Source organism: Leptonychotes weddellii, chromosome 9 (assembly GCF_054177405.1).
Source record: "Leptonychotes weddellii isolate Sample4059 chromosome 9, ASM5417740v2, whole genome shotgun sequence".
In the NCBI taxonomy this organism is placed as follows: Eukaryota; Metazoa; Chordata; class Mammalia; order Carnivora; family Phocidae; genus Leptonychotes; species Leptonychotes weddellii.
The window spans coordinates 97,057,983-97,084,556 of record NC_138377.1 but is presented as its reverse complement, the minus strand read 5'-3'; the positions used below and the strand labels follow the sequence as shown (position 1 = coordinate 97,084,556).

Sequence of the window (26,574 nt, the reverse complement as noted above, 5' to 3'; positions counted from 1 at the left end):
TGTATTTCTTAGTGTTTATTTCAATTCTTTTCACATATCTATAAGGTCAGAAAGTGGATATATACATACAAAATTCAAAACAACTTCCTAAAATGGCTTTAGTATTAGCCAGTTATTGACATCCTTATTTTGAAAGTTTGAATTGTCAAATGTGTCTAAAGTGCATTCTCGCAAGCTAATCTATAGCAGCATTTGTTCTGTTTATAAAACTTTAAGTATCCAGACAAGAGCAGGAAACGTCACAAAAAAAAGTGTGATCTACATATATTTTTCCTTAATCACCCAGGACAAAACACTTGTGTGAATTAGTTATTAAGTATATAAGAAATATACAAAACAATAGCATTATTAAAAAGTTCATATGGCAAGGCATGGAATATAAAAAGTGTGCTGAATCCTAGATATCTTTGGAACCATAGGGGGATCTCTGATCTGCACCAGTGTATGATGTATCTGAGGTCTGTGATAGTCAACAAAGCTGCGAGATGACTCAGAAGACTCCTGGCATGGCTTTGGAGAAATCACCAACACAAATGAGATTGTCAGGTCATGGTTTCTTGCGCCTAAAACGTGAAAACCAGCATTTAGTATTGACTGTTGCAATCAGTGACATATTCATAGCAATTGGATCTCCTAGGAAAGGCTTTACAAGAACTCAGGTTTTACTGTGAGAAAGTTCAAATCCTGAGAAAGCAAGAAACAGTTATAAAATATATGTACCCAGTATTAAATTTAATAAGCAGGATTCCTGCCTTCATCCTATTGCAGTGATTTTCCAACTTGCCTAAGGAATACATGTGTTAAAAATGGACACAAAGATTTGTATAGGTAAACATTTGAAAGGGGGTTTTACTAATATGGAAAATGAATAGACCAGACTCTTGGGTATGTGCTTTAATAGAAGGAAAAGTGTGATTCCTTCCCCTACCATAAATTCCACATTCCGTTTTATTTTAGTGAACACTTCACACTATAACGAGACCAAGAGGCAAGTTCGGAAAGAATGAAGAACCGGAAGAGCTGTCATCCCTGACTAAAGCCTCCAGCCTCCCTCTTTACAGGTGATCTCAGTCCAGCCTCTGAGAGCTTTATGAGTGCTAACAGAGTATCAATGAGCATGAGCAATCTTCCGTCACCTCCTGTTAATGCTCTTACCACGCGTTCTGAGGTTCTCAGCCCTGCTGTTGAAGTCTGCTAGAGGACCCAGATAGTCCAAGGGGTAAACAGAAACCACATATGTCCTCTTAGAAGTGGATAGTAGGGAGAAGCGGTGATAGTGGAAATACTGGAGGAGGGAGAACACACACAGAAAGGCCCAATTAGTCAGGACTCACTTGGGTTGTGCATGATGCTGATATCCAGGTCCCAGCTGAGATCCTGCTCTCATCTCCACAGCCACAGAACACTAATAGGAACATTACAGAAGAGGAAAAGATCAGCTACTCTCTCTAGAGTCTATAAACACAGTTCTGCTCAGACGGGCTCAGCCCCGGTGGAATCCCACATTGCTTTCTAGTGCAGCAGAGACACCTACGTTAAAATACCAGATCCGTGCAGTTTATTTGACAGAGGCCCCAAAGCTGGTGAGCTGGAAGGGTCTCTAGAGATCATGCAGGTAATTTTCTTGAGAAGGTTAGTGACCAGGGCCAGAGCTTGGCCTCCTAACACCATCTGCCCTTCCCATGCTCTTTCTAGAGGAGCCTCTCATCAGGAGTAACAGTGAGTAACAGTTCCACAGGGCACTGTGCTTCTGTGAAGATTCATTCCCACCAATTTGATGTGAACTGTTATTATTCTACAGGGATGCTCTCTGACTCGATCCTCGGGCCCTGTCCCTCTACACTGAAAACAGGAACCTTGAGCCAGAGAGCTCCAGTAGGAGCAGACTAAACAAACAGGAGGACCTTGGCAGGTTCGCGGGGAACCATGCCTACAGGCCCCACTGGCAATGTCAGATCGGACCTCAGCTGCTTCAGAGAGCAGGAGAAGCTGGAGCCGGGGGCTTAAAATAGGTTGCCCCTAACTTTCATGAAGCAGACAAATATTTAACTTTTACCCCTACCCTTGTTTCTACATCAGTCCATTCCGACTCTGTACCATCTGGTGGGGCAGGTGCTGCTGTGGAAGATCTTCGTTTTCGACTGTGGAAAAACAGGAAAAATACTAGACATGGGATATCACTACACTCTTTCAGATAATTAATGCTACATCTTATAGGATATTGTGTTCTGCAAGAATAAGCAGCTAAGAAAGCTATAGCCCTCTGAAGAGATACATCTGATGATCACTCACCCAGTTGGCGATTCTTGTTTTAAAGTCTCAATATCCGTAAACTGAACAGACTGTCCACCACCTCTTGTTTTATAAACATCACCCTGAAGCCGAGAGAAAAGGTCAGCATTATACTTTGATATACCTGAATGATAAACATGTATTTCAAACTGAACTTAAGATTCTCCATGAAACAGTAAATAAAGTCCTAGTCACAAAAACCAGATGGTGCTGCAGACTGTGCTATTAAAATACTTGAGAAATTATATTGCATCGGACTTCTTTTGTTTAGTGAGAGATAATCAGTAACATTCTTAAGTTGCAAAAAATATTCCTTTTTGTTCAGTCTATAATTTAAAAATACCAAGGGTCAAGAAATCTACCAGAAATTTCTAAATGTTCTAAGGCATTATACTGTCCTCTGGGTACCACCTCCCTCATATTACAGTCATATTTGTAACTCTGGTTATAATTAAGAACCATCCTCTAAATTAAATTTTCTCCAGTTGGCTTTTACTTCCCCAATTATTCATTGACTCTCTGATCAAAGGATAATTTTTCTACAGGCGAGGGAAGGGAAAGGGCTCTGGGTAGCTCAGTAATAAGAAATGTTGATAGGTCACATTTTAACGTGGGCTTTTTATCTGGAACTGACAAATGGTAGGAGTTCTTTGTTTGGGTTTACTTTTAAAGTAGTGGTTAAAACTAACTCTACAAGTACATAATAGATCTGGAGTTCCTCTAACAGAATCCTGAGGATCTGAGACTGGTTCACTAGAGAGCAGCTGATTTAGTCCTAGTTTAGCAGATTTAGAGCCTGAGCAGTTCCTTTAGTTTTCTAAGACACAAACAAAAAGGTTGTATCAACACCCATTTATCTTCGTTGACACTGCCTGTGAGTCATCAAAGGAACAGAAGAGTAAGTGGTTTTTTGCGAAGTTGACTTTCTGTGTTTTTCGTCCTGTGTCAATTTGTTTTTACCTTGATTAGTTTAGTTTCAATCTCCCCATCGGAGGCTAGTTCCTGGTGGGTCAGCATGTACTTCTCACACTTAGCTAGTGCCTTTTCATTTGCAACAGATACTGTGATGGCATGAGGGACATGTGGCTGCATGACTGTCTCAGTTTGCACGTTAGAGGCAGGCTTATGATCTACCCATCTGTCTCCTGCAGAGCGAGATCGTCTGTGGCGGAGACGAACTGGTGGTGCGTTCTGATCAGGTTGAAAGAGGAATCAAGAAACAAGCATAACCCAGAATTAATTTAAGGGTATTATTAGAAGTGCAGCAGGTTTGGCTACGTTAGTTGATGACAGTATCAAAACAAATGCACAAGCCTTTTCAAAAGCTAAATATGTTACTCAGATAAGTTAAATGTTGTCTTTGTATTTAAGCACAAGACCAACAAACATCTTTTAATACCGCTTGTCTATTACACATTCTACACCAGGGAGCTTCCCTTTCAGCAAAACAATGGAAGGAAAACTTCTGGTTATGCTGCTAGGCTTTCCTGCGTAGGTGGTATTCAAGAGAATTCATTTTATATTCCCTATCAAAACCATTATTTGTGCCTGCCATTGTAAGGGAATCTGTTAGGTCCACAACTATGTTAAAGACTTCAAATGAGGTCAATAAAAGCCCTAAACATGCCACGGGCCTCTAAACAAAGAGGAAAACACTCCGTATACAAAGAAAACAATAAATAAGTAAAAACTAATGGACTGTATGGGCCAAAATGCTAAAGAACATAAGATATAATAAGAAACCTATGTATAAAATGATTAAGAGAATATAAATGAAGTACTTCTGACTGCTTTGAGATCTTAAAATCTCAAATAGAACTTCATGACAAGTTCAAATACAGTAATGGCTAAAACATACCAACTATTTTTTTTCTCAAACATTTCATAAAGATTCCAAGAACCAAACTAAAAATGTAGTATCAAATCAGTCTCTATCAATTCATACAATAAAAAACTAGTTGCTTCCAGTTGACTATCATGTAAATCTGGGAAAGTTAAATTTAGCACATTCAGTCCAAGAAAAAGTATTTCACATACAGAACATAGTTCCAAAGACAACTCATTGCTTCATACATCTCCTGTTTGTATAACTGACAGCAAATGAAACAAGTCTGTCACAGGCCAAATATTTCCAAGCTGGTCACATACGAAGATCCCAACTTTAAGATGCCTGTCTTGGAGAACTGAAGCGTTTCCCCTATGTAATCACAATCAACAGCTGAAGTGCTAGTGACAAGTCATTGCTACTACAGAATCTGGGCCATAGAGTTGGCCACGGAAGGTGCCCACGCCTCCAGCAACCCAGGAAACTTTCCACTCTTAAAGGGGCCTGATGTTGAACAAGAAAGTCAGGCTCTCATGAGCATTTAGCAAAGGTGATAGTTTTCCTGAACACATTTAGCAATAAATGTATTATGAAACTAGCTTCAGAAAGATAATTGTTACAATCTACTATCATTTATGGAATCAAAGATATTTACAACTTCTTCCTCACTGAAGTATAAACTCAGCCCACCTGACATAATTTTTGGCCAAAACAAACCTAGATATGTTGTTGATACTAGCCTAAACTTTGCTGCACTTCTAAAAAGATCTGATTTCAAGTGAGAAGTTAAAGGATCTCTAGTAAATCCTCTTAAATATCTGAGAGCCGAATTAGATACCACATTAATGTTGACCAGGCTTAAGCAGGCCTTGAACAGTGTTCACTCTGTAAACTTTCATGAAAAATAAAGGGGATTTATTAGAGTTGATCAGAAAGACCAGTCACCATAATTTGCTCCCTAAAAAGTTTTCAAGCAAAATTTGCAAAGTAAAGAACTTAGGCTTTAGAATCATCTGTTGTCTTGGTAAATACCTTGCAATTCATTACTATCCCTTAATAAGCAGGAGTGCAGGCCATCTCAATGAAGCTTATCTGTACCCTAAATTATAGGAAATCTAAAGTAAAATACTATTAGATTAATTTGTTAAAAGACAAATTCTAAAAGAACTATAGTAAGATTTTACTAAATATAAATCCACAATATTAACTTGGTCCATTTATTCAGAGTCAAAGGAAAAACTTTAATCCTTAAGAAGAGAATTTAAGCGTGAATTTCTTTAAACACCCTTGACTGAGGCCGAGCCCTTATAGGTTGAGATAAAGGTCTTGAGATTAAAAACAATTTACTGGACATGCAAACCTTCAGTAGTTACAAAACAACAGGCCTGGACTATTCAAAAACAGTCAAGGTCATGAAAATCAAAAAAAGTGTGTGGCCGGGAGACTATTTTATATTAAAAGAGATTGAAGATTGGGACGCCTGGGTGGCTCAGTCGGTTAAGCGTCTGCCTTCGGCTCAGGTCATGATCCCAGGGTCCTGGGATCGAGTCCCGCATCGGGCTCCCTGCTCTGCGGGGAGCCTGCTTCTCCCTCTGCCTCTGTCTCTCTCTCTCTCTGTCTCTCATGAATAAATAAATAAAATCTTTAAAAAAAAAAAAAAAATTGAAGATACATAATAACCACATGCAGGGCATTGACTTTGTTAGGACCATAGATTAAAAACAGAGGATATTTATTCAATTAATGTTAACTTTCTTAGATTTGATAAAGACTGTTTATACAGGACAATGTCCTTAGTAGGGATGAAGTGTCACAGAGGGTAGGGACTTCCTTTCAGAAGTTCAAGGAAAAAATGATTATATATCTATATAAATGACAATTGGTAAATCTAGGTAAGAGGTAACTCAACTTTTGAGTTTGAAACTTTTCAAAGGAAGTTTGAGAAAATTAAAAGTTCAAAAGCAGCAAAAAATCTGAGGAAGGAAAACAAGGAAAAAAGGGAAAATGTGCTCTGAGACACTCGTGCGCTGATTTTGTGGCTGCTCATTAGCTTATGCAAATGAAAAGCCCAGATTACTCTGGGATGCGCCCCACTGACCCGTGTTCGCTGGCGGCCTCGCGGTGGCCAGATTTGTTATAGCTATTTCAGATGAAGAGCTAGGCCTCAAGTTCAGGGTGATTTTCCAAAGTAAATAACAGAAAGATTAGACCTTGTTTATATTTCGAGTTCGCCCATCTTTCCATTGAACTTTCTGAATGAATCAAGTCACAGAAGCCCCCACCAAGCCCCGAGCTTCGACGCTCCGGCTGCGATGCTTTCAGAGAACACCAGCACTGACCCTGCAGCAGTGGTCCTCTTCTAGCTCTACCTCATTTCTCAGTGTGGGAACCACCTCCCTGCCTTCCGTCCAGTACATGCCTCGCCTTCTGTCTGACACGACACAAGTTTTACTTTGTCCTGGCTCCTGCTGCCTACGCCTTGCAATAGAGGTGACACGGACAGGTGTGCTGTACGGAGGCATTTTCTGCTCCCATTCCGAAATACAGGAAGCTACAGAAATGCTGCTGCAAGAGTTAGAGCGCCTGCGTAGCTGCGGCTGGCTCAGGAGCTGCTGGCCGGTGGGAATCTGAGCAATATAGTTACTAGAAAGCTAAAAAAATGGAAGAGAAATTAATGAGCAAGACTGAAACACCGAGAGAAACAATTCACTGCTATTCTGTCATTTTAGCACATGTTAGAATTATTTTTACTGAGTTACTCAATGTTTTCCTCTGAATTTGCACTAAATTTGTGTTTAGGCTAAACTTAGAAATATTTACATAGCGAAGGTGGAGAAATACAGTAAGTAATCTAAAACAACAAATGGAGCGTCCTAGAAAGTTACCTAACCTGAACAGATTTTCTCTAGTGCACGTGACTCCCCAGCCACGAAGAACTTACAGGTACTGGTGACGGGGAGACAGCTCTTTGAGTGCCTTTTTCCCGGTCCCGCTCCCGAGAGGGTCTCTCTGGCTTTTCGGCTTTGGGTTCCGTAACAATAGCCTTCAGTTGTTTCAGTTTCTCATCTTTGACCCAGAGTTTATTTTGCATCTCCAGCTGCTTGGCTGCCACCCGGCGCTCCTAGGTTAGCGACAGGGACACATCTCTAATTCAGTCACACCAAACGCACACACCCAACCACCAAGCCACCCCGTCTCCTAAGAATGACCGGCCTCCTGGAGTCCAGCACGCCTCGTCATGCATTTTAAGGGCAGAGAAAGGAAACGGAATGGACTGAACAGAGGCTCCTGCTGCCGCCGCTTACGCCACCACCAAAACCCTAGGCCTGGGAACATGATTCAGAAGACCTCGGGTGGAAATCAGTCCTCGTCCCAGAGGTAAGCACCGCAGGGGCGACACTCACGCATTCTTTCTCCCACTTCATGGTCGTTTCCGTCACCATGCCTTGCAGCCTGGCTTCCAGTCTGCGTTTGTCAGAAAATTGCCGCTGGAGTTTCTGGTTCTGAGTCTCGAGTTCCTGTTGCAGAGTGCGCTTATCTTCTTCATAGATCGTAGTTGTCTTCTCTAAAATCTCAATCTGGGAAGGCAGACCGTTCTGTTCAGGATCTGGCTTATAAACACTGCATGTAGCTGTGAACTAACCGCTTTCGTGATTTGCTCATGCGGGCATAGTTGCGGAAAGAAAAATCATGGAGAAAACAGTTCCCTCTACAATTTCATCTGAATTCCCACCTCCATTCCTAGAAGTTAGAACTTCTAAACAAGGTCCTCACAGAAAAGACGAAGCTTTAATTGACTTCATGTGAAAATGATTTTCCCCCAAAATTAGACCTGAATTTTGTTTTTAAGGCTGTTTTCAGAAGAGAGAACACTATTGGTTGAGATGAGCTTCTGTCTAGAATGAGTAAATGATACTCAGTAAATAAAAGAACAAACCTATCATCCTAAGTCAAAAAGCAAGCCATAAGCAGAGCTAAATTCATGAAAGCCCTCTAAAAACTCACTTGTTTGGTCCAAGAACATTCTCTCCAGTTGGTAAAGTCGAACTCAGAAAATTAAAGAGTATTTTACCCCTCCAAAGCTCTTCACTCACATTTCTTCTTCTGTAGGCAGCCGGGTGCTGCCTCTCCCTCAGTCAGCAGTGGTGAAAGGCCGGGAGGGCGAACACTAGGTCACACAAAGCCAGCACGCACATCCACTCAGTCATGCCAAAACAAACCTTGTACTCTAAAGTTTTGTTTTTCTTCTCCAGTCGTTCTATTTCCAATTTCTGTCCTGAGATCACCTTTTCTTTTTCATTTAGTTTTCCTTGAATGTAGTTTTCTTTGTTTAAAACAGCACTGTCGAACTCTTGCAACAACGCTTTAAACGTAATAGCTGAAACAAAAGCATGGAGGCCAAGTTTATTCCCAATTCCAAAATAACCAGTGAAATCAACTTTTCCTAACCGGTAGGTAGCTATTCAGCAAATCATGAGGGTCAGTCTGTAGCAGAAAACACGTTGAGAAGGAGATCAAGAGTTTGGTTCCCAAATCTACATGAGAGAGATTCCTAGAAGCTGGTTTTTACTGAAAAACACGGAGTCTTTCATTTTGCACTACGGCATTCCTTGTCAGCCCTTACAGGTAAGTAATTTGCTTCAAAACAAATGCAAAAACAGAAATAACAGATTTAGGATCAGTCGGACTTGAAATCCCTGGTACACCAATTACTAGTTATGTGACTTGGGCAAGTTACTTAATTCTTCTGAGCACATGTCCTCCTTTCAAAACGGGGCTATAGATACCACTTACCTCACACCTTTCCTCTGAAGATGCAAATGAATTGATGATAAAAATCGTAGACCTGCTCACTGAGCACTTGTATGTACCAGGCTGTTTGTTCACTGTTCTACATGATTCTCACATATTACCTCATTCCCACAACACCCTCTGAAGTAAGAACAGTTTAACTCATTTTGCAGATAGGGGGACCAAGAAATGGAAGACGAAGTCATTTGCCCAAAGACAGTCTTTAATATGTAATATTTATGAAGTGCCTTGCCAAAGTAAGTAACCAGTAGGAACCGAAAGCAAAGTAGCTATTACTCCTTTGTGTCCATCACTGTAGATTTTAAAAAGGGAGAGAATACACACCCACCGGTTTCTTCTGTTTTATGACCTGTGGGAAAGTTCCTTGTCAGTCTAATTGAACAATGCCTTGAACACTACAAAGTGCAGAAACAAATAACCCTTCCTTAAAGATCTCAGATTCGTTAAAATTTCTGGAGCTGAAATGATCGCAGACCGCTTTTGGCCCTTACATTGTTTGTGAAACTCATCGATCATCATCTGCCGTAGGTGATGTCGTTTCTCTAATGCCTCGATCAGCCTGGGAAGAGTCTGCTCGTCGTTGATATCCAAAAGTTCACAGGATGGCAGAGGTGGAAAACTCTGTAAAACCACTTCTGTAACCAATGGTTCTGCGTTGAATTATAAAAAATTACAAGTTACACAGGAGAGAAAGCTTATTTAAATATCTTAAATCCTTGTGATTAGAATAACCCCCAGTTCAATGAGCCATGTACTTTCTTGAGTTGTCACAATCATACTTCCTTAAAAATGAGGTATAAAAAAGGAAAAGTGGGGAAAAAAAGAGTTACAGTATGTAACAAAAGAAAACTCATTTATCTCATTTATACTTTGGTTCTTTTTTTTTGCACTTGGTTCTTGAGAGGGAGGGAAGTAAGTAGTAGTTCTCTAATGTGAAATCGATCTTAAGGAAGGAGAGACTGACAGATGTGAGTGTGCACGTGATGTGACACCAAATCATACCATCTCCAACTGGACCTCCCCGAGCCTGGTTTCTGTATCTCCTTCCAGGCGTCAAACCACATATTGCCTTGTCCACTGGTCTTGCCACTTCAACTTCTTGGGTCACTTCTGCAAATCTCATGACTTGCTAAGATACAAAACACATCAGAGGGGGGTTTTTCGTTTTTGTTTTTCTAAATCAGCATATTCAAGTCCTTCAGAAAATACTTAATGAAATAATAAATTGGTCATTAGTTCATTTCTGTAACTAATGGTTCTGTATCAGTTTTAAAAATATTTAAAATGTCACTCTTCACATCCAAATAGTTGTTTTCTCCATAGAAACTCTGAGACTTTATAAGATAAATATATCAAAATTACCAAGCTCTCTTCATAGTCTTCAGCCTTTGGATTCACACACACGATCATGCGTACTTTACCTTCCCCATCGAAGTAGTTCTTGAACAGATGGGTTAACTTTGAATCTCGGTATGGAACCATCTGTAAATACATTCAAACCCAAATATATAAGGCACAAGAATGCACACAAACAGAGCTCTACAAATGATGGTTGACAGGCTGTTGCTTACTTTGTTAGTTCCGTACATTTGGTTCTCTCTCAGGACTTCCATACATGTTCTTAGCGTCATTAATGACTGATTAATGTTACCTGACAGGAAAATATAAACAGGAGACATTTGAAAACAATAGAGTAGCTACAGTGTGGTCTGTCTGCCTATAAAATCCCCACTTCATAGAAATACTATATGGAAATTACAACTAACAGGTTTTAGTGGCTCAATCTAAGGAGCTGTCCTCACATGGCCTGGCAGTATTTCAGGAGTATTTTAATAGCAGTGTTTCAAGAGGGGGTTGAACACCATCCTTCAAGGATTCTATCAAAAGGACTGTCCATGGAATGCAACATTATATACTTCATGGCCCATAAAGTTTCTTCCAAATCTTAAATTCTATGAAAGTATATTAGATGCAGATGTTTAATATCCTCATATTAAAATATTATCTCAAAAGCATGACAATTTCAGGCTTCATCAGCACTGAAGTCCCCCCAGCACCCAGAGGGTCTCCTGTTTCCAACAGTCATGTGTGTTAGGATCCAGCTAACTCTGTCCCCTCCACATCCAAACAAGGATTCTTTTTTTTAAAGATTATTTCTAAGTAATCTCTACACCCAATGTGGGGCTCGAACTCACAACCCTGAGGTCAAGAGTCACATGCTGTACTTGAGCCAGCCAGGCGCCCCCAAACAAGATTACTAAGGCAACATAGCTGTTACTTCTGACCACTCCTGTTTGGACTTCTGAGCCAAGGCAAGCCTGACTTCATCAAGCCTCCAGTAATGCAGGAGATCTCACTTGCAGAGACCCCCAAATACATCAGCTAACCCCCACCGTGCTCTCATCCTTGGTCACCTCTCAAAACACAGAGCTCATCTGTGCCTCCATATTGTCCCATGATTCATGATTCCTCTTCCTTGACCCCAACTCCCGGTGTCCTTCCTGCTTCCACTGTGCTCTCTGGAACCCAAATTCCTGTTAACAGACTTCACTACATCCTCACACCTCTCACAGAGAGCTCTACCCATCTCTCACTAATTGCCAGGGTTTCTTAACCTGGGGCCCATGTTGTCCATGGGTATGTTTCAGGAAGTCTGCATACTTGGATGGGAAATAAATTATACCTTTATTTTTTCCTGACTTCTGAAATTTAGCAGTTCCTTTCAATTATGAATGTAGGCCAAAAATATTAGTGGTGCCTGTGATTTTTGTCAGTACAAATCATAGGTAATTTTACAGCATATTACAGTTTATTGCTGATCAAGATATTTATATTCATTACTACTTTGAAATTATGTAGTTATAAGACCTACTGGTTCATCTTTAATTAAGGCATTAATAAAGAAGCATGTAAATTATTGTAGTGACAAATGCCTTAAGAATACTTTTGGGGGGGCACCTGGGTGGCTCAGTCAGCCATCAGACTCTTTTTTATTAAGATTGATTTATTTATTTCAGAGAGAGTACAAGCAGGGTAAGGGGCAGAGGGAGAGGGAGAGGATCTCAAGCCCAGACTCCCTGCTGAGCGTGGAACCTGACGTGGGACTTGATCTCATGACCAGGAGATCGTGACCTGAGCTGAACCAAGAGTCAGACACCCAACCAACTGAGCAACCCAAGCACCCCAGGCATTCACCTCTTGATAGCAGCTCAGTTCTTGATCTCAGGGTCGTGAGTTCAAGCCCTGCCTTGAGCTCCACGCTGGGCATGGAGCTTACTTTAAAAGGGGGAGGGTGGGTTGCACCTGGGTGGCTCAATCAGTTAAGTGCCTGACTTCAGCTCAGGTCATGATCTCAAGGTCCTGGGATCGAGCCCCACATTATGCTCCCTGTTCAGCAGGGAGTCTGCTTCTCCCTCTCCCTCTGCCCCGCCCCCTGCTCGTGCGCTCTTTCTCCCTCTTTTAAAACACATTTCCATCTAATCAGTTTCCTCTGTAATCCTGTGTATTTTATGTTATTCACTCAGGATTATTCTGTGAAGTGTCCTTGCAGTCATGGTGCAAAGCCCTGCAGGCTTACCCTCTAACTGTCAGAAGGACAGTGCTCCCTGCTGCAGCCCAAGTGAAAATTGCTTGTTTTCTGAAGCCTGACATTTTATAAGGATGGTGAGCAGAGGAGGCCAGCAACATTCTCCTAGTCCCTAACTGCTGCCCTTCCATGTTCCCCCACACGCCTGCTCCTGGGTCATTCTGGTGTCGGTGAGGACTACTCTAACATGCTGCCAGAGGACCCCCACTCCCTCAACTCCAGTCAGTCTCTCTCTTCACCATGGGAGCCGCACAGCTATGCCCACACCCCACATCTTTATCACTCAGAACCACACCACCTCTAGAAACCTGTGCCCCAACCACAATCTCCTCTTCTTCCCATGCTCACGCCCTCGTTTTTGTCCCACCTGTGACCTGTTCCCCATCCATATCAACACTGCTATTCCTTTCTGGTTTTTTCCCAAAGCATCAAAACCCTCAAGCTTCTACTTTCTTCCACTGAGATAAACCTCTGCCCATCAAGGTGAATCCTTCCTCTCATGACCTGGTTTCCAGATTCTCTGTCTTATATACACATATATAATGTGGAGCTTTTTTTGTCATCTCACTTAGCTATCACCTTCTTTCTCCTTCCCAGGCTCTTCAAATCAATCACCTCAAGCATCTATTCCTCAAGGCTTTGCCCTCAGCCTGTTCCCATGTGTCCTCCATGAATAATCTCATCTCCTCTGTTGCTTCCATCATATTGGCAAAACCTAAACCTATACACCTCAAGTCAAATCTCTCTCCTTGCAAATGCGTGTACATCCAGTGACTAGGCACTTGAACTGGAATAAGCTGAACACTCCAGCACAAACGCTGTAATGGCCCACACCGGCACCTCAAACTGCTCTCTCAGCTAAGATCTTGGATCTGCCCTCCCCTCCTGCTTCCTGTCCACATGCAGTTCGACTTCCTAACTAGCTCTCACTTTTCTCGCACCCTTGCCTCCAGGGTACAAGATTGCTCCTCTGAATTACTGCAAAAGGCTCCCAACTGCTCTTCCTATCTCTAGACCTGCCTCAGTACATTAATTCTCTATATGGGAAAACAATCTTTCTAAAAGACTAATTCTTTGTTGACTTTAAGGGGAGGCTGTATAACCATAGAAAGACACAGTGTTGAGAATCCAGCCAACCTCGGTTTAAACTCAGGCTCCAGTCTTAGGAAAATTACATAACTTCTCCCAACCCATTTCCTCATCTGAAAAATGGGTATGACACAATCCTGAAAGGTCAGAATCAAGAAATGGAGCCCAGGCATTGTTAATACTGAGATACACACTAGTCCTTTAATAATTGGCAACCACCATTATTCCTTCAGGACAAAATTCAGACTTTTTAATATGACAGACAAGAGTCCTCTTGGCCTTGCCTTGCTCTGCCGCCTCAGTTGTCATGGGTCACCAACCCTCACCCTTCCACTTCAGGGACCTTGACCCTGCCATATTCTCAGTTTACAAGTGGCTGCCTCCTCTGTCAAGGATGACTTTAACCCTATCTTCCATATAGCTCACTCAATTGAAGTGTCAACTTCATGAGTTTCCCCCCTAAACTTCCCCTTACACACACCCCCAGATGGGACGAGTGTTCAAATACTAGTGCACAGTACACACTCCATAAATGCTATTATGTAAAACATAACATGAATGGCTACACTAATGAAAGATTAAAAAAAAACAAACACAAAAAAACACAGATTTCCTTCCAATCCGCTTTGTGTTCAAAGATTTTTCCCGCCTCTAAAAGCTAATTTTCACCAGTATGAATGTTGGAATCACTGTTAAATCACTTAATTTTAAGGATCTAGTAGTTTACTGACAATAGATACAATATGAATATAACTTGCTTTATATTTATTTTAATCACTTACCCTTATTCTTCAAGAAGTCAGTGTATTGTAACATACTGACACCAAACCAGCATTACTAAAGAAACAGCAATGACCACTAAGCCTCTAAATTACCAAAATTGAAGACAATTATGCTTAAACCACCTATCAATAAGCAGATGACAGCCTGGCATTGCAAGTTTTTCAAAGTTGTAGCAATCAATCAGTACTATGCTGTGCTCACCAGCTTCACGTAATCTGTTCCCTTCTGCTTTTGTCCGGTTCGTTCTTTCACTTCCAGCAAGATCTACCAGGGACAACTGGCTTATAGTGATTTGTTCCTTTTCCTGAAGGGAAGATCGTAATGCCAATAACATAAGGTATAACTGGTTTACAATGTTCTTTAAATATATTCCAGTCAACAAATCATTAAGTCTTATGAATATCACGTTTGCACAAATCAAAACAGTAGGGCCAAACGATACAGGTTTTGGGGGAAGAGTCTGCTAAGAGCATATGCTCAATATACTCATGGTAGTGATGATGACTTGCCCATTGTCTGGTCTTCCACATTATACTCTAAGCTCCATGAAAGCAGGGACTGCCTGTCAACCAATGTTCTCATCTCTAGCACCCTGCACAGCACCTCATGCGCAAGATCTCAATCCATGTCTGCTAAGTAGTGAGTCTAGAACAGGCCTATCCTAAATTTTTCTATAACTAGATACTTAACAATTTTATAATCGAAAAATTTCATAATACTCTAATTGTATAAGAAATGAAAAGTAAGAGGTACATAACTGATTTGTAATATTAGAGGTGTTCAAAGGACAGCAAGCGTATATGGAGGCTTGACTTACAAGCATTTTCTAGCTAACATTTATAAATGCTGACTCTGTGTTAAGTCAGGCACTGGCCTAAGAACTCTAGATACATTGCCTCCTTTAATCCTCACAACATTATAAAGAGTTTATAATAGGTCAGACAGCTGGCAAATTAATAGGACTCAGAATTCGAATCCTGGTGGTCTTCAGTACGCTGCCGTACCATCTTCTCATGACATGCGGAAACCTTCATGATAATGTTCACATGGAATTACACTTTAATAGCTTAAAGTTATTAAATGATTCCTATTCAGCTCAAATGCTTTTACTAATTGATGTAAGCCTTGTAGTGTGACAGGCCCAGCAGTAAAGGATGTTCGGCAAATGGGAGCCCTACTGGCCTATCAGCCAAGAGAAGAATAATTTAGAATTGTCATCTCCTAAACCATACCTACCCTGGAAAGTTAACCGCTGACATTTTAAAACCATTAACTGAATTCCCACATACAAAATGAGTCTTCAGAGATAAAATAATGACTCATACATACTCATTTTACCTCCTCTATTAAAGAGATTTATAAAAGATTTATAAACCTTTTTCACAGCAAAATTCCAGGTTCTCAGATTCAATAGCCAGCTTCCCAAAACTACACTCTCTAATGGAACAATTTTTAAATGTCATCACCCACATTTAATAATTCTAGAATAGTCTTCATTGCAGTCAAACTTCCCTGATTTAACTCTAGTTCCAAAAACTCAGGGTTCAGTTAAAACAAGAAAAACTCCACACACTACAAATTTACCTGTAAGACATTGTCTCCATCCGCATCCAAGGGAGCCTGAACTAATTTAATGTTGAACACGCTATGGGAACGGCTGGACTCACGATTCAAATGTGTGTTAGCAATACGTCTCTTTTTCTGGCCTGTGATAACAGACATCATTGATCAAACCTGAACTCAGTCATTACAGTATACATGCTTTCTACGACAAAGTACTGCCATCAAATTATAGTAGCAACTCTCAGGATTATATTTATTGCTTCAGATTTTCCTAATTTTAGCTCCATTTCTGACCTCTCCAGAAAACTTCAAAAGCCTCCTCGGTAGATTTCACTTCTACTTCTGTACATCCTGCAACATACATGTTATGGTTCTTATCTTCACGAAGCAATTTAGATTGTGGCGGTCTGTGAGAAAGAAAAAGACATCAGTCTCCTAAATGATGAGATCCTAATATCTCAGCTTAAGACTAGAACTAAAATGCCAGGCCACATGACATCGATTCTTACCATAGGAATAGGCCTAGGCGAGAGCTCCAAAAAAATAGGAAATTTGGGTAAGTATAAGGGTATACAGTCAGGATTAGTTACATAACGGGGTCACAGGAATCTATGTTCTAGAAGCTTTGCTCTAATTTGTTCTAATAAAGCACACAAAACACTAAACAAGTAGAGAACAAAACAGTATTATAGCAACATCACATGCACAGGTTAAGCATCAAAATCTAGCCTTTCCCTAATTTTAAAGATCAACAGAGAGCTGGTTCTCAAATCAGAGTCAGCAAAAGACAAATTCAGAAAGAGTTTGGTATATACTAGGAGTGGCAATCTTTTCAAAGTGGCTGGTCAGGTTTTGATCTGCACAGTAGGATAAAGATGGAAAGCCTGCTGGGTCTCCATCTCGTGAGCGGTGGGGGTAGAAATGTGTGCCAGCCACCATCACCCAGTACAGGGCAGATTCCCCAGGCAGCAGGGAGGGGCTTAGAGGTAGCAGCCAGCCCGCGAAAAACCACCTACATGCAAACATGCCACAGACGCCAACCACTAGTATAACTGCACCCTTTCTCCTTAAGGAAAGAGTCAATGTCATCACATACACAAAATCTGTGTTCCTCATGGGCGTGCTGCAACTGTTCCACCTACCAAAGGAATAAGGTGTAAGTTACTGTTTCTACAGCAGCCAGGCTCAGTCCACAGTAGTGACGGTCACGATGAGTCGGCTCTTAAAAACCCTCTACTTATAATATTTCTTTATCATATTTTCAAGTTAACCAGCTCAAAAAAGCAGAATAAACACCACCTTAACCAATTAAATCTGAATTCAGTGCCAAATATGCACCCAGTGAGTTCATTCAAGGAGTTACCAGAAAGGTTACAAGGCATGCAAGGCACATTTGTCAGTCTTCCTTTTGTAAGACTAAAACCAAGATAGGCTTCTTTGAAAATAATCTCATTTAAAACAAACCAAACAGAAACTTGGCACATGCGCAAAAAAGTGAAATGGATTGGTAGCAACGAATGACATCACAAAAGTTGAGGAAAGTGAGTACACACAACTGATACTCTGAAACAAATGGGAAAGGAAGTAATCCATAAATTGCTTAATGTAATTTATTAAACCTGTTCTCAGTCTCATGGTTTTCTAAATAACCAGCTGTTTCTCCAATAATGTTCAGTCTTCATATTATTTATGTTCTGAGAGGCCCTAACAAAGACAGCATTGAAGATAAACATTTAGCTTAAGAACAAAACCATCAACTCAAGAACAAGCTACTAATATGAAATGAGCCTCCAGAGTCCGCTCTGGCACAAACACAGATGGTGATGCCAGGCTGTAACTGCTCTTCAGTCTGAGCCAGCCAAGACCCAAGGAAATCTAAGGAGTTGTCTTTTAACTCTGGTGGAATGATGATACAAATGTAACTTCACATTAATCAGGGATGAAAGATCTGTATTAGTTGTATGGACAACAGCTTTGGTCTCTGCTCTGTAGATTACCAACCACAGATGGTTAACGTGGCTATGAACTCCCAACACTGTTAGGTTCTTGAAAGGTAACCCCACAAGGACACTTCCTTACGCAATTACAGTCCTTCTCAAAATACAGCCCCAAGGCTAAGAGTTCTCAAAAGTAATGTCTAAGATGAGTATTCAGGTCTCTCTTCTCCATAGATGGCTTAACCCACTGGTTCCCTAATATAGCTGCATGTCTGGTGAAGAATAAAACTATGCACCAACTGCATGATATACAAGTTTCATTTCATTGTGAAAACAAAAGCATTATCACCATTTATCACTGAGAAAACTAAGGCTCACTGAGGTAAAGTGGCTTCCCCAAGGTTAAGCAGCTAACATGGGACTCTCTTCACTACTTACTTAGGCTTTATGGGATCAAACGGCACCTCTTCCAATAGATCATATACGTAATTATTATATATTTCAATATAAGAGACAAATACACCATAGACGCTGTCTTCATCAACCTCTTCTGCTTTGCAGAATTCTTGTACATTTATCATATCTGCAAACTCTGGGTCTACTTGTCGTCTGAAAAAAGAAAAAAGCCAAAAAGTCTGTTCTTTCACACTGAGTCAGTATCAAAAGTAAATGATCTCAAGGGGAAACTAAAAGATGTAAGTTAAAAGACCTGTCACTGCAAGCAGAAATGCACAAAGCCATCTATTGATACTCATGGTCGGCCAACAGTACCACCGCCCCACCCCCCACCCATGTCCTTACAGATACACAACACCGGCTTTTCTACCCTCTCCCACCCAGAGTGGCACTTTCTCTAAATAGAAATTCAAGGACCATGTGCTCAAAACCAAAGAGAACATCTGAGCAAATAAACTTAATGAAGAACATTCCTCAACTCTGATCTCACTACAGTCAACTGTCAGACCAACTCCCCTTCACGTTCATCATTCCCTATGCCTGAGAAAGCCACCAGACAGGGTTCCCCTTAGGCTAGTGTCACATTGAATGTAATTACTTACTTGCTAGAGGGAGTCTTTGGATTGGGCATGGCTTCTCTTTTCTGCCGTTCTAACAAGGCGTCAACTTCACACTGTATATCCATGCTATTCCTGTCATTAGATTTAAAAACCTGAAGTGGGGGTAAAAATCAGACCATGATTTTTTAAGAATTTGACTTAAATAGCAAGAAACATATTTGAGAAATAAGAAACATTTACTACTTAAGGTTTCAAAATGTATCCAGTGAATTATTTTTCCTTTAACACTACTGTATCCACAGGTCTCTTGGTCCCTATGCCCTCAAGTGAAATTACACTTACGTATCGTTTAGCTTGAAATGACCCTATACTGTTAAAGATCATGTCCAAACAACGAGGAAGCAGACCTCCTTCTCCTGGAGAACCAGTCATCGTGTGAGTTTTTCCACTTCCTGTCACACCATATGTGAAAAGGAGACCTACAATGTAGCAAGTTACATGGAGTTATATATTGAAAGTCACACTGGGTTATATCTTAAAAGTCCTCCACTTTTAATATTTCTTCATTGTATTAAGAAACACTTAAAATTAACCAGCTCAAAAAAGCAGGATTTAGGGGCGCCTGGGTGGCTCAGTCGGTAAAGCATCCGACTCTTAATCTCAGCTTAGGTCTTGATCTCAGGGTGGTGAGTTCAAGCCCTTCATTAGGCTCCACGCCCAGGGTGGAGCCTACTTAAATAAAAATTAGAAATTTTAAAAAGCAGGTTTTATACCACCCTAACAAAGCAAATCTGAATTCAAGGCCAAACAAAACCAAATATGTAAGTATCAAAAAAGTTTTTTCAGAGGGGGACAAAAAAGAAAATGTAGCAAAAACTCCAATAATCATACCATTTTTGCCATGAATGAGGTCATCTACCAAGGGATTAGCCACAACATCAAAGAGTTCCTTCTGGGTGGTATGAATGCCAAATACTTGTTTAAATGAATACTGAGTCTGTGAAGAAGAAGAAAAAAATAAAAAGCATATGAATGGAATTTCACTCTATCTAAGCTAGAAATACACCCGTTTAAATGTGTTCAGTTGGGGGCGCCTGGGTGGCTCAGTTGTTAAGCATCTGCCTTCGGCTCAGGTCACGATCCCAGGGTCCTGGGATCGAGCCCCGCATCGGGCTCCCTGCTCCGCGGGAAGCCTGCTTCTCCCTCTCCCACTCCCCCTGCTTGTGTTCCCTCTCTCGCTGTGTCTCTCTCTGTCAAATAAATAAAATCTTTAAAAAAAAAAAATGTATTCAGATGTCTTTTAGTGAACATTTAAGATCTAGACATACAAAGAAAAAACATGAAGTCTTTAAACTTGGAACCCTTAAACAAGTCATGACATTACTCAATTATACCCCTCATAAAGAGAATGTAGAAGTCTTAAGTCCACTAATGCTTCACAGACCAAGGCTGATTTTGGACAACAAAGATCAAACTTATCATGACTCAGTCACAGACTTGTGAAAATCATCCAGACTTTCCCCATATACTAATTTACCACTTGCTCTTTTAAAATGCCACAGCAGCATAAAACCAGTGTTGCTGGTGTACCATTTTAAAACTAGAAATGAACTGTAAATATCGTCTCATCTGAGTTTTTCTATGAAGTAAGTTTTAATTGTGACCTTTAAAAAAGTCAATACTTCAATTATCAAATCTCTATCAAAATATGATTATTATAACGCTATAACCATATTACCAAAAATATTACCAAACTCCTATTTGGAAAATTTGATTGGGGATTGAGGTATATATAAATATATTTTCATGTAAACTAAATTGTCCTAATTGTCCAGAGCCTGAAGTTCTATTATTTCTGTTTTTGTTATTTTTTAGTTTTTTTTGTATTGTAGACATTACAGTTGTTTCTGTGACCTTCCTGAATTTCACAATTTTTACTTCACGAAGGTCGGTGCTTGCTTAGCTATTTGTTACATGAGCATTCACTAGAATTTATCACGGATTATAGCCTTTGTCAAGCAGCACCCCCTTTCCTGTTTTATACCCTTGTCCTTAAATTCAACCCGTACAGATATCACTATCATGACACTTAGGTTTTTAAAATGAGCAGTTCTGTCCCCACAAAAGGAGACGTGTCTAGAGTAGTACTCAAACGTACACTAATACAACACGTACCAAGCACTGCCTTAGCCTGGCCGTGAATCATTTCACTCTTACCTTCGATTACATACTATTATTATGCTCATCTGATAACTTGTTAAAGATCACACACCTGCTTCAGCTAGGCTAACTCTCACTTCGTGAAGGTTTTATTCCAATCCTGCAAAACAGCTGTAGAGTTCACAGGAAGAACAAAGAGTCTTAGAACGGAAAGGATACACATAAAATAGTGCTGACAGATCAGTCAGATGACCTCCAAGTTCTTGTGAACAAACCCCTCCTTACCAGTAAAGAAAACCAAGGCCCAGAGGAGGAACTTGCCCAATCCTATGGTGCTGACTGCTATCCCAGCCATTTCCAGGCCAGCGCTGCCTTCTGTGACAAGGCAGTGAGGACTGCTAATCCTCACCAAGCTTTCTGTCTTACTTACACATACGAAATTAATCTAATAGAGAAGTGAAGTTCTTCACAGTAAGGCAGTTCTCAATTATTTGACTTCTTTGGAGGCCCACTCCTCCATGAAGCCTTCCCAGACTATTCATTCATGCTTCATCCATATTCACTGAATGGGGAACAGGACAGATAAGGTGCATATCCCCACCCAAGCTTACATTATAGCAGGGGAAAGAGACAATAAACATACCTCTTGATGTGCTAAGTGCTTTCAAGGAAGCACATAAAGGGCAGACCAGGACAGAAGCAGGGAAGACTGCCACTTCTGATAAGGTAGTCTGGACACTCTCTCTCAGGAGGTGATGTTTAAGCTGAAATCCACAGATGAGGAGCCATCCATGATAAGAGCCAAGAGAAAGAAAAGTCCACACCAAGAGAACCGCCCTGAAGCAGGATCCGGGCTTAACCAAGGAACTCAAAGGACTGGATGACTAGCAAGAGATGACCGTGGAGAAATAGATAGGAAACAAATTAAGCAGGACTTTGCCCATTTAAAGACTTTATGCCTTGAAAGATTTTAAACAGGGAAAGGGTCAGATCAGATTTACACTTTAAAAGATCTCTCTGGCGGCTCTGTGGAAAATGGACTGGAGAGTAAGATTCAGAGAAGAAGCAAGCAGTCCAGTTAGATTTCAAAGTATGGCCAGCAAGCCAGTGCCCCTCTGGAAACTGTTTCGTTTCCCTAGAAGGAGAGAATTAGAGAAATCTGGAGTAAGTTTAGAAACTTCTGTAGCCATTTGACATGGCTGCCACATCCCAGCATGTCATCACTAGGCTCATCTCATTGAACAGATTATCAAATCACTTCTCAATGGACTAACTCAGATGGCAAAGCTACATGAAAGTATCAGTCACGATAAACTGAAAATCTTAAAAAGCTGTTCCTTCACCACAGATCATTTGAGAAGCACTAGTCTTGGTAATTATAATAGCAAGGCCAAGACAGGCAGTGGCAGTGGAGATAGAAACAAAAGGACAGTTTCACACTGGAGCAGAACTGATAGAATGGGATACGAGCGGGGACACGTGGTGCTACCATTGATTGAGAGAAGACAAGGGAGGAAATGATTCAAAGGGGGAAAAAAATCAAGAGTTCTTTTGGACACGTAGAATTTGAGATGCCTATGTGACATACAGACAGTGGATGTTCAAGTTTAGAGGTGAGAAAAGGTCTAGGCTGAAGATAAAACTCCAGAATTATTATCGTATAACCAACATTTAAAGGCGTGGGAAAGTGTAGAGAAGAGAGCCCTGAGTATAGCCCACCCCACTACTGAGAGGTTGGAAAAGGAAGAGGAGCCCGCAAAGGGTGGACAGTGAGAGCCGAGAACATGAAGACCTGGACAGGAGACAGGAGAGGGCTTCGGGAAGGACGTTCCTGCTGAGAAACAGATTATGAGGACAAGAGGTGTCCATCCAATATGAGCAGTCCAGAGGCCACTGGTAGGCTTCTGACAAGCTCACAAGAGTAGGGTGCACAAGAGTGAAAGGCTGCTAGAAAGTAGAGACAACAGTCTGAATCAATGCTTCCTCTTGCATTCCCATAGTCCATCTCTTTCAGCACACCAGTCTGTCTTCTATCTGTGCCTCCAACTCAGCTGTAAGCCCCGTAAAGGGAAGGATTGTGCCTTACTCATTTTTGAAAATCTCTTTCTGCCCTGCAACTTTAGTGTAATGTTTGTTGAACTGAACTAAACTCACTTTGCTCAAGATTTTACTAAAAAATAACACTTCATGAAAATACACAATGCCTATTGCTATTTTAATATGCACATGAAATTGTATGTATGTGTGTCTGTGTGTATAGCCACCCAGCACAATCATTCATTAAATGATCCCTAACCTATGCTCTTAAATAATCCAGTACAAGAAATTAACTTGTAAAAGCAATCCTCTAAACTCAAATATACCAAACGTATGCCTATCCACACTTTATATATGGTGGTTATAGGGAAGTAAACAAGTTTTTCAAAAAAGTGGAAACATGAATTGTGTTAAATGTAAAAAATGGTAAAGCCCTTCAGGAGAGAACATCTCAAGTAAAAACAGCTTGGTTCCAATGGGAATTACCTCCTTGTAGTCTCCATTTCGGTTGAGTCTGTAACCCTCAGGAGTATGAAGCTGAACAGTTGTATTATTGATCACTTCTATGCAGCACTCTTGATCAGGAAGGCTCAGTGGGCGCACCCTACAGTACACCTGAAATTACAGGAAGGTGCTTCCAGAACGAAAGTTGACTACTTTTCATTTAAGCTTCCCATTCATTCATCCAACACTTGGTTTCTCAACATAAGAGATTTATATAAACTTAGAGCTATGAAAACCAAAACTTGCTACCAGAAATTGTCAGATGTAAACAGGTATATCAGATACAAGGGATTTTGAATACACATAGAATTAAAACAAATTTGGATAACAAAAGCATCAAATCACACAGCTTCTCTACACTATTATTATACTGGCACAAATTGAATAAAGCTATATACTACCGTTAATACAAAAATTTCTAAAATTAATAATATCATACAAGGAGAATTATTTGAAAAGCTGTTAGAATTCTTTGAAATTGGATGTCAAATAAAACTTGGCAGCTTAACACTTAATATACAAGTAAATCTATACAAATAAGTATAATAATATACATATATACAAATAACCGCAACATCTAAAACACGACTTCTCAATCAGTGATAGGGTTGAGGAAAAACTGTTCAGCTGTATGTGCAAAGTATCTGGTTCCCTCAACTTAAAACAAGAGACACATTCCAGTGCCAGTGAAGGAGAGAGAGAAAAATATCCCAGAGCAAACCAACCTTCTTTTATTTGCCATTTGCCTTTAAAAGCAAGTTCCCAAGCCTGAAACTCATGAAAAACATGCAATTATGATTAGTTACTGGACTGAATCAAACTGTTCTACACCAGAGTCTTTATGAAGCGTGCAATCAGTTACTATTTAACAGCTCTGAAGATGGGAGAGGACGCTCATCCAAGCAGAAATTTCCCTGCCTTCCGAGAAAGCAGGAAGAAATCTCCAGGACAGTTGAAGAATATTTTTCATTATCTAACTTTTCAAATTATAATTAGTTATAGGAGTTATGCAGTTGACAACCAAAGACTTCATTTTACTGGACTATGAATCCCCCATAGAAACAAAATTTTAAAGCTGGAACCAGCCTTACCTATTTCACTAAATGTTTTCAGACTCTGCTTCCACATCTCCAACCTTTCCAAGTATATATAGAAGACAGAAAAGGCCTGAAGAAACACACACACACACACACACACACACATATTTATAAGGAGACCTTACCCCAACTGGGTCTTTAAGACTCGTTTGGGATCCTTTCTTCACTAGAAGTTTCCTGGGCGTCTTAGTCCTCCTGGTTATAGGTTAAAAAAAATTCAGTTCAAAATAACATACAAAAACCTCACCTGTAATTCATACAGAGACAACCTTCCTAGGGTTTATAAAGTTCTCCCTTAGCAGTTCCAAAACATTACACCCCAACATAAGAATAAGCTGCATTAGAAGAAAGTTTGTGGCACACAATGCAAAAGTAAGGATAACTGGGTTCAGGAGATGGTTTCAGTACTAGATAATAGTTCTATAGTTAAAATAGCTTGCATTTTTTCTTGAAGGACAATTTTACAAAAGCACTGCAAATTTGAAAAATCTACAGATAATTGACCACGCTTATCTTGAAGGCATTTATCTATGCACACAAGCACACACACTGCTCCAACAGCCATTGCCAAGGCAGACTGACAAGGATTAACTTCACCAAATGACAAAAAAGTAGATGGGGAAATCCATTCTTTCATCAACATCTGTCTATACTTTTAAGAAACAATTGTTTATTGAGTTCTCCAAGCTATCATCTTGTCCCCAAACAAAATTTAGTCTCCAACCTAAAATTTCTTGATCTCTTAGAATCCAAAGAAAAAGATATTTTGACTTCACCAATTTCTCTAGCATGCGGCTTTCCTCCAAGGCAATCCCCACATTTATCTATAGTGCAGATGAACATTTAACACGAAAATTAAGTGTAATTATTGGCATGGACTACAGATCATTAAAATATTTTCTCAACACATTCCGAGATGAAACAAGCAAATTAGTGTTTTCAGTACAAAATATTGTGGTTTTGCTTAAACTCGATTTTTTTTTTTTTTAAGATAAAAGATTTTGACTTCGGCCCCTTAAGAAAACCAGCTGCGTTTGGCAAAGTATTGCTTTTACCCAGGAGCAGTCCGGACGCGGGGCAGCGCGGGCGCCGGGTCTGGGGCAGGAATGCGGGCTGGGGCGCTCGGGGGCGGAGCGGGACTGTCAGCCGGCCCAGACTCCCGCCACAGTACCTGGTCTCGGCCTCCAGGCCACCGGCTGGGCTCGGAAGAGCACGCCGCGCTTGCGGGGGGCCAGGGCCCTCCAGGGACGGAGGCCGCCCGGCGCCCCCACTACCAGGGCACAGCCCGCGGGGCGACCCCCCGCCCGCAGCACCCGCCGCAGAGTGCAACCTGGGCGCGCCGGCGGCCGGGCGGGAAAGGGGCACTTCCTTAAGGGCTGGCGGCGGCGGTCCCGGAGCCAGGCGGGTGGCACCCCGGCTGACGGGAGCCCACCCGGCCCAGGGCTCCCCGTTCCCCTCCTTCCCCGACGTGGGCCGGCCTCTCCTGCCCTCGGGAGGCGCGGGGCGGGACGCCGGACTCCGGCGTGAGGGGGAGTCGTGGAGGGCGCGCCGCGGACCGGTCCCCGCCACCCGGGCTCCCCCCTCAGCGGCCCACGCGGGGGCTCCCACTTTGGGGGCCGCGGCCCGGACAGCACGGGGCTCGGTGCAGACCGAGGAGACGCCAGCCCCAGCCCCGCGGCCCGGTACTCACGCTGGCTTCATGGCAGCGGGCTCCGTGCTGCCCGGACGCGCGCGCGGGGCGCCGGGCTCGATCGGGCGGGCTGGCGAGGGCGGCGGGCCACAGGGACGGACCGCGGGAAGCGGGACGCGGCGGCTGAGGCGCGGCGCTCCGGGAAGCCGGCAAACGCCGCCGCGAGCCCAGGTGAGCTCGCGC

The 26,574-nt window shown here is 41.5% G+C and overlaps 1 protein-coding gene and 1 long non-coding RNA gene across 11 annotated transcripts in view; one reads left to right on the top strand and one right to left on the bottom strand.

Moving 5' to 3' along the window:
• LOC115944817 (uncharacterized) overlaps positions 1 to 2,537 on the top strand; it is a 21,075-nt gene extending 18,538 nt beyond the window's left edge. For all 4 annotated transcript variants that reach the window (XR_014148705.1, XR_004079319.2, XR_004079318.2 and 1 more), the window contains one exon: positions 958 to 2,537. This is a non-coding gene — a long non-coding RNA (uncharacterized LOC115944817). The remainder of the gene's footprint in view (positions 1 to 957) is intronic.
• KIF23 (kinesin family member 23) lies at positions 1 to 26,574 on the bottom strand. 7 transcript variants are annotated; one of them, XM_081831325.1, is made up of 24 exons: positions 26,392 to 26,574; positions 24,827 to 24,896; positions 23,587 to 23,715; positions 19,795 to 19,900; positions 19,246 to 19,382; positions 18,946 to 19,055; positions 18,326 to 18,496; positions 17,047 to 17,088; positions 16,245 to 16,357; positions 15,972 to 16,093; positions 14,589 to 14,691; positions 10,501 to 10,580; positions 10,292 to 10,411; positions 9,932 to 10,058; positions 9,421 to 9,579; positions 8,338 to 8,495; positions 7,522 to 7,695; positions 7,059 to 7,238; positions 6,457 to 6,768; positions 3,253 to 3,483; positions 2,293 to 2,375; positions 2,057 to 2,141; positions 1,335 to 1,405; positions 1 to 563 (listed from the first exon to the last, which is right to left on the bottom strand). In XM_081831325.1, the coding sequence occupies exons 1-24, from the start codon at positions 26,400 to 26,402 to the stop codon at positions 548 to 550; spliced, it is 2,910 nt and encodes a 969-aa protein (XP_081687451.1). In that variant the 5' UTR covers positions 26,403 to 26,574; the 3' UTR covers positions 1 to 547. The 7 variants fall into 7 exon arrangements, with proteins under 7 accessions (XP_081687451.1, XP_030896927.2, XP_081687454.1 ...); XM_031041067.2 differs by having other exon boundaries at positions 2,063 to 2,141; XM_081831328.1 differs by lacking the exon at positions 3,253 to 3,483.

What these genes read in the sequence shown, in the direction of transcription:
- KIF23 (XM_081831325.1), bottom strand. An exon ending in CATTTCAAGCTAAACGATAC is followed by an intron (nt 19,056 to 19,245) that starts GTAAGTGTAATT and finishes CCCCCACTTCAG; the next exon opens with GTTTTTAAATCTAATGACAG. An exon ending in TGAAGTGGGAGAAAGAATGC is followed by an intron (nt 7,239 to 7,521) that starts GTGAGTGTCGCC and finishes TCGCTAACCTAG; the next exon opens with GAGCGCCGGGTGGCAGCCAA.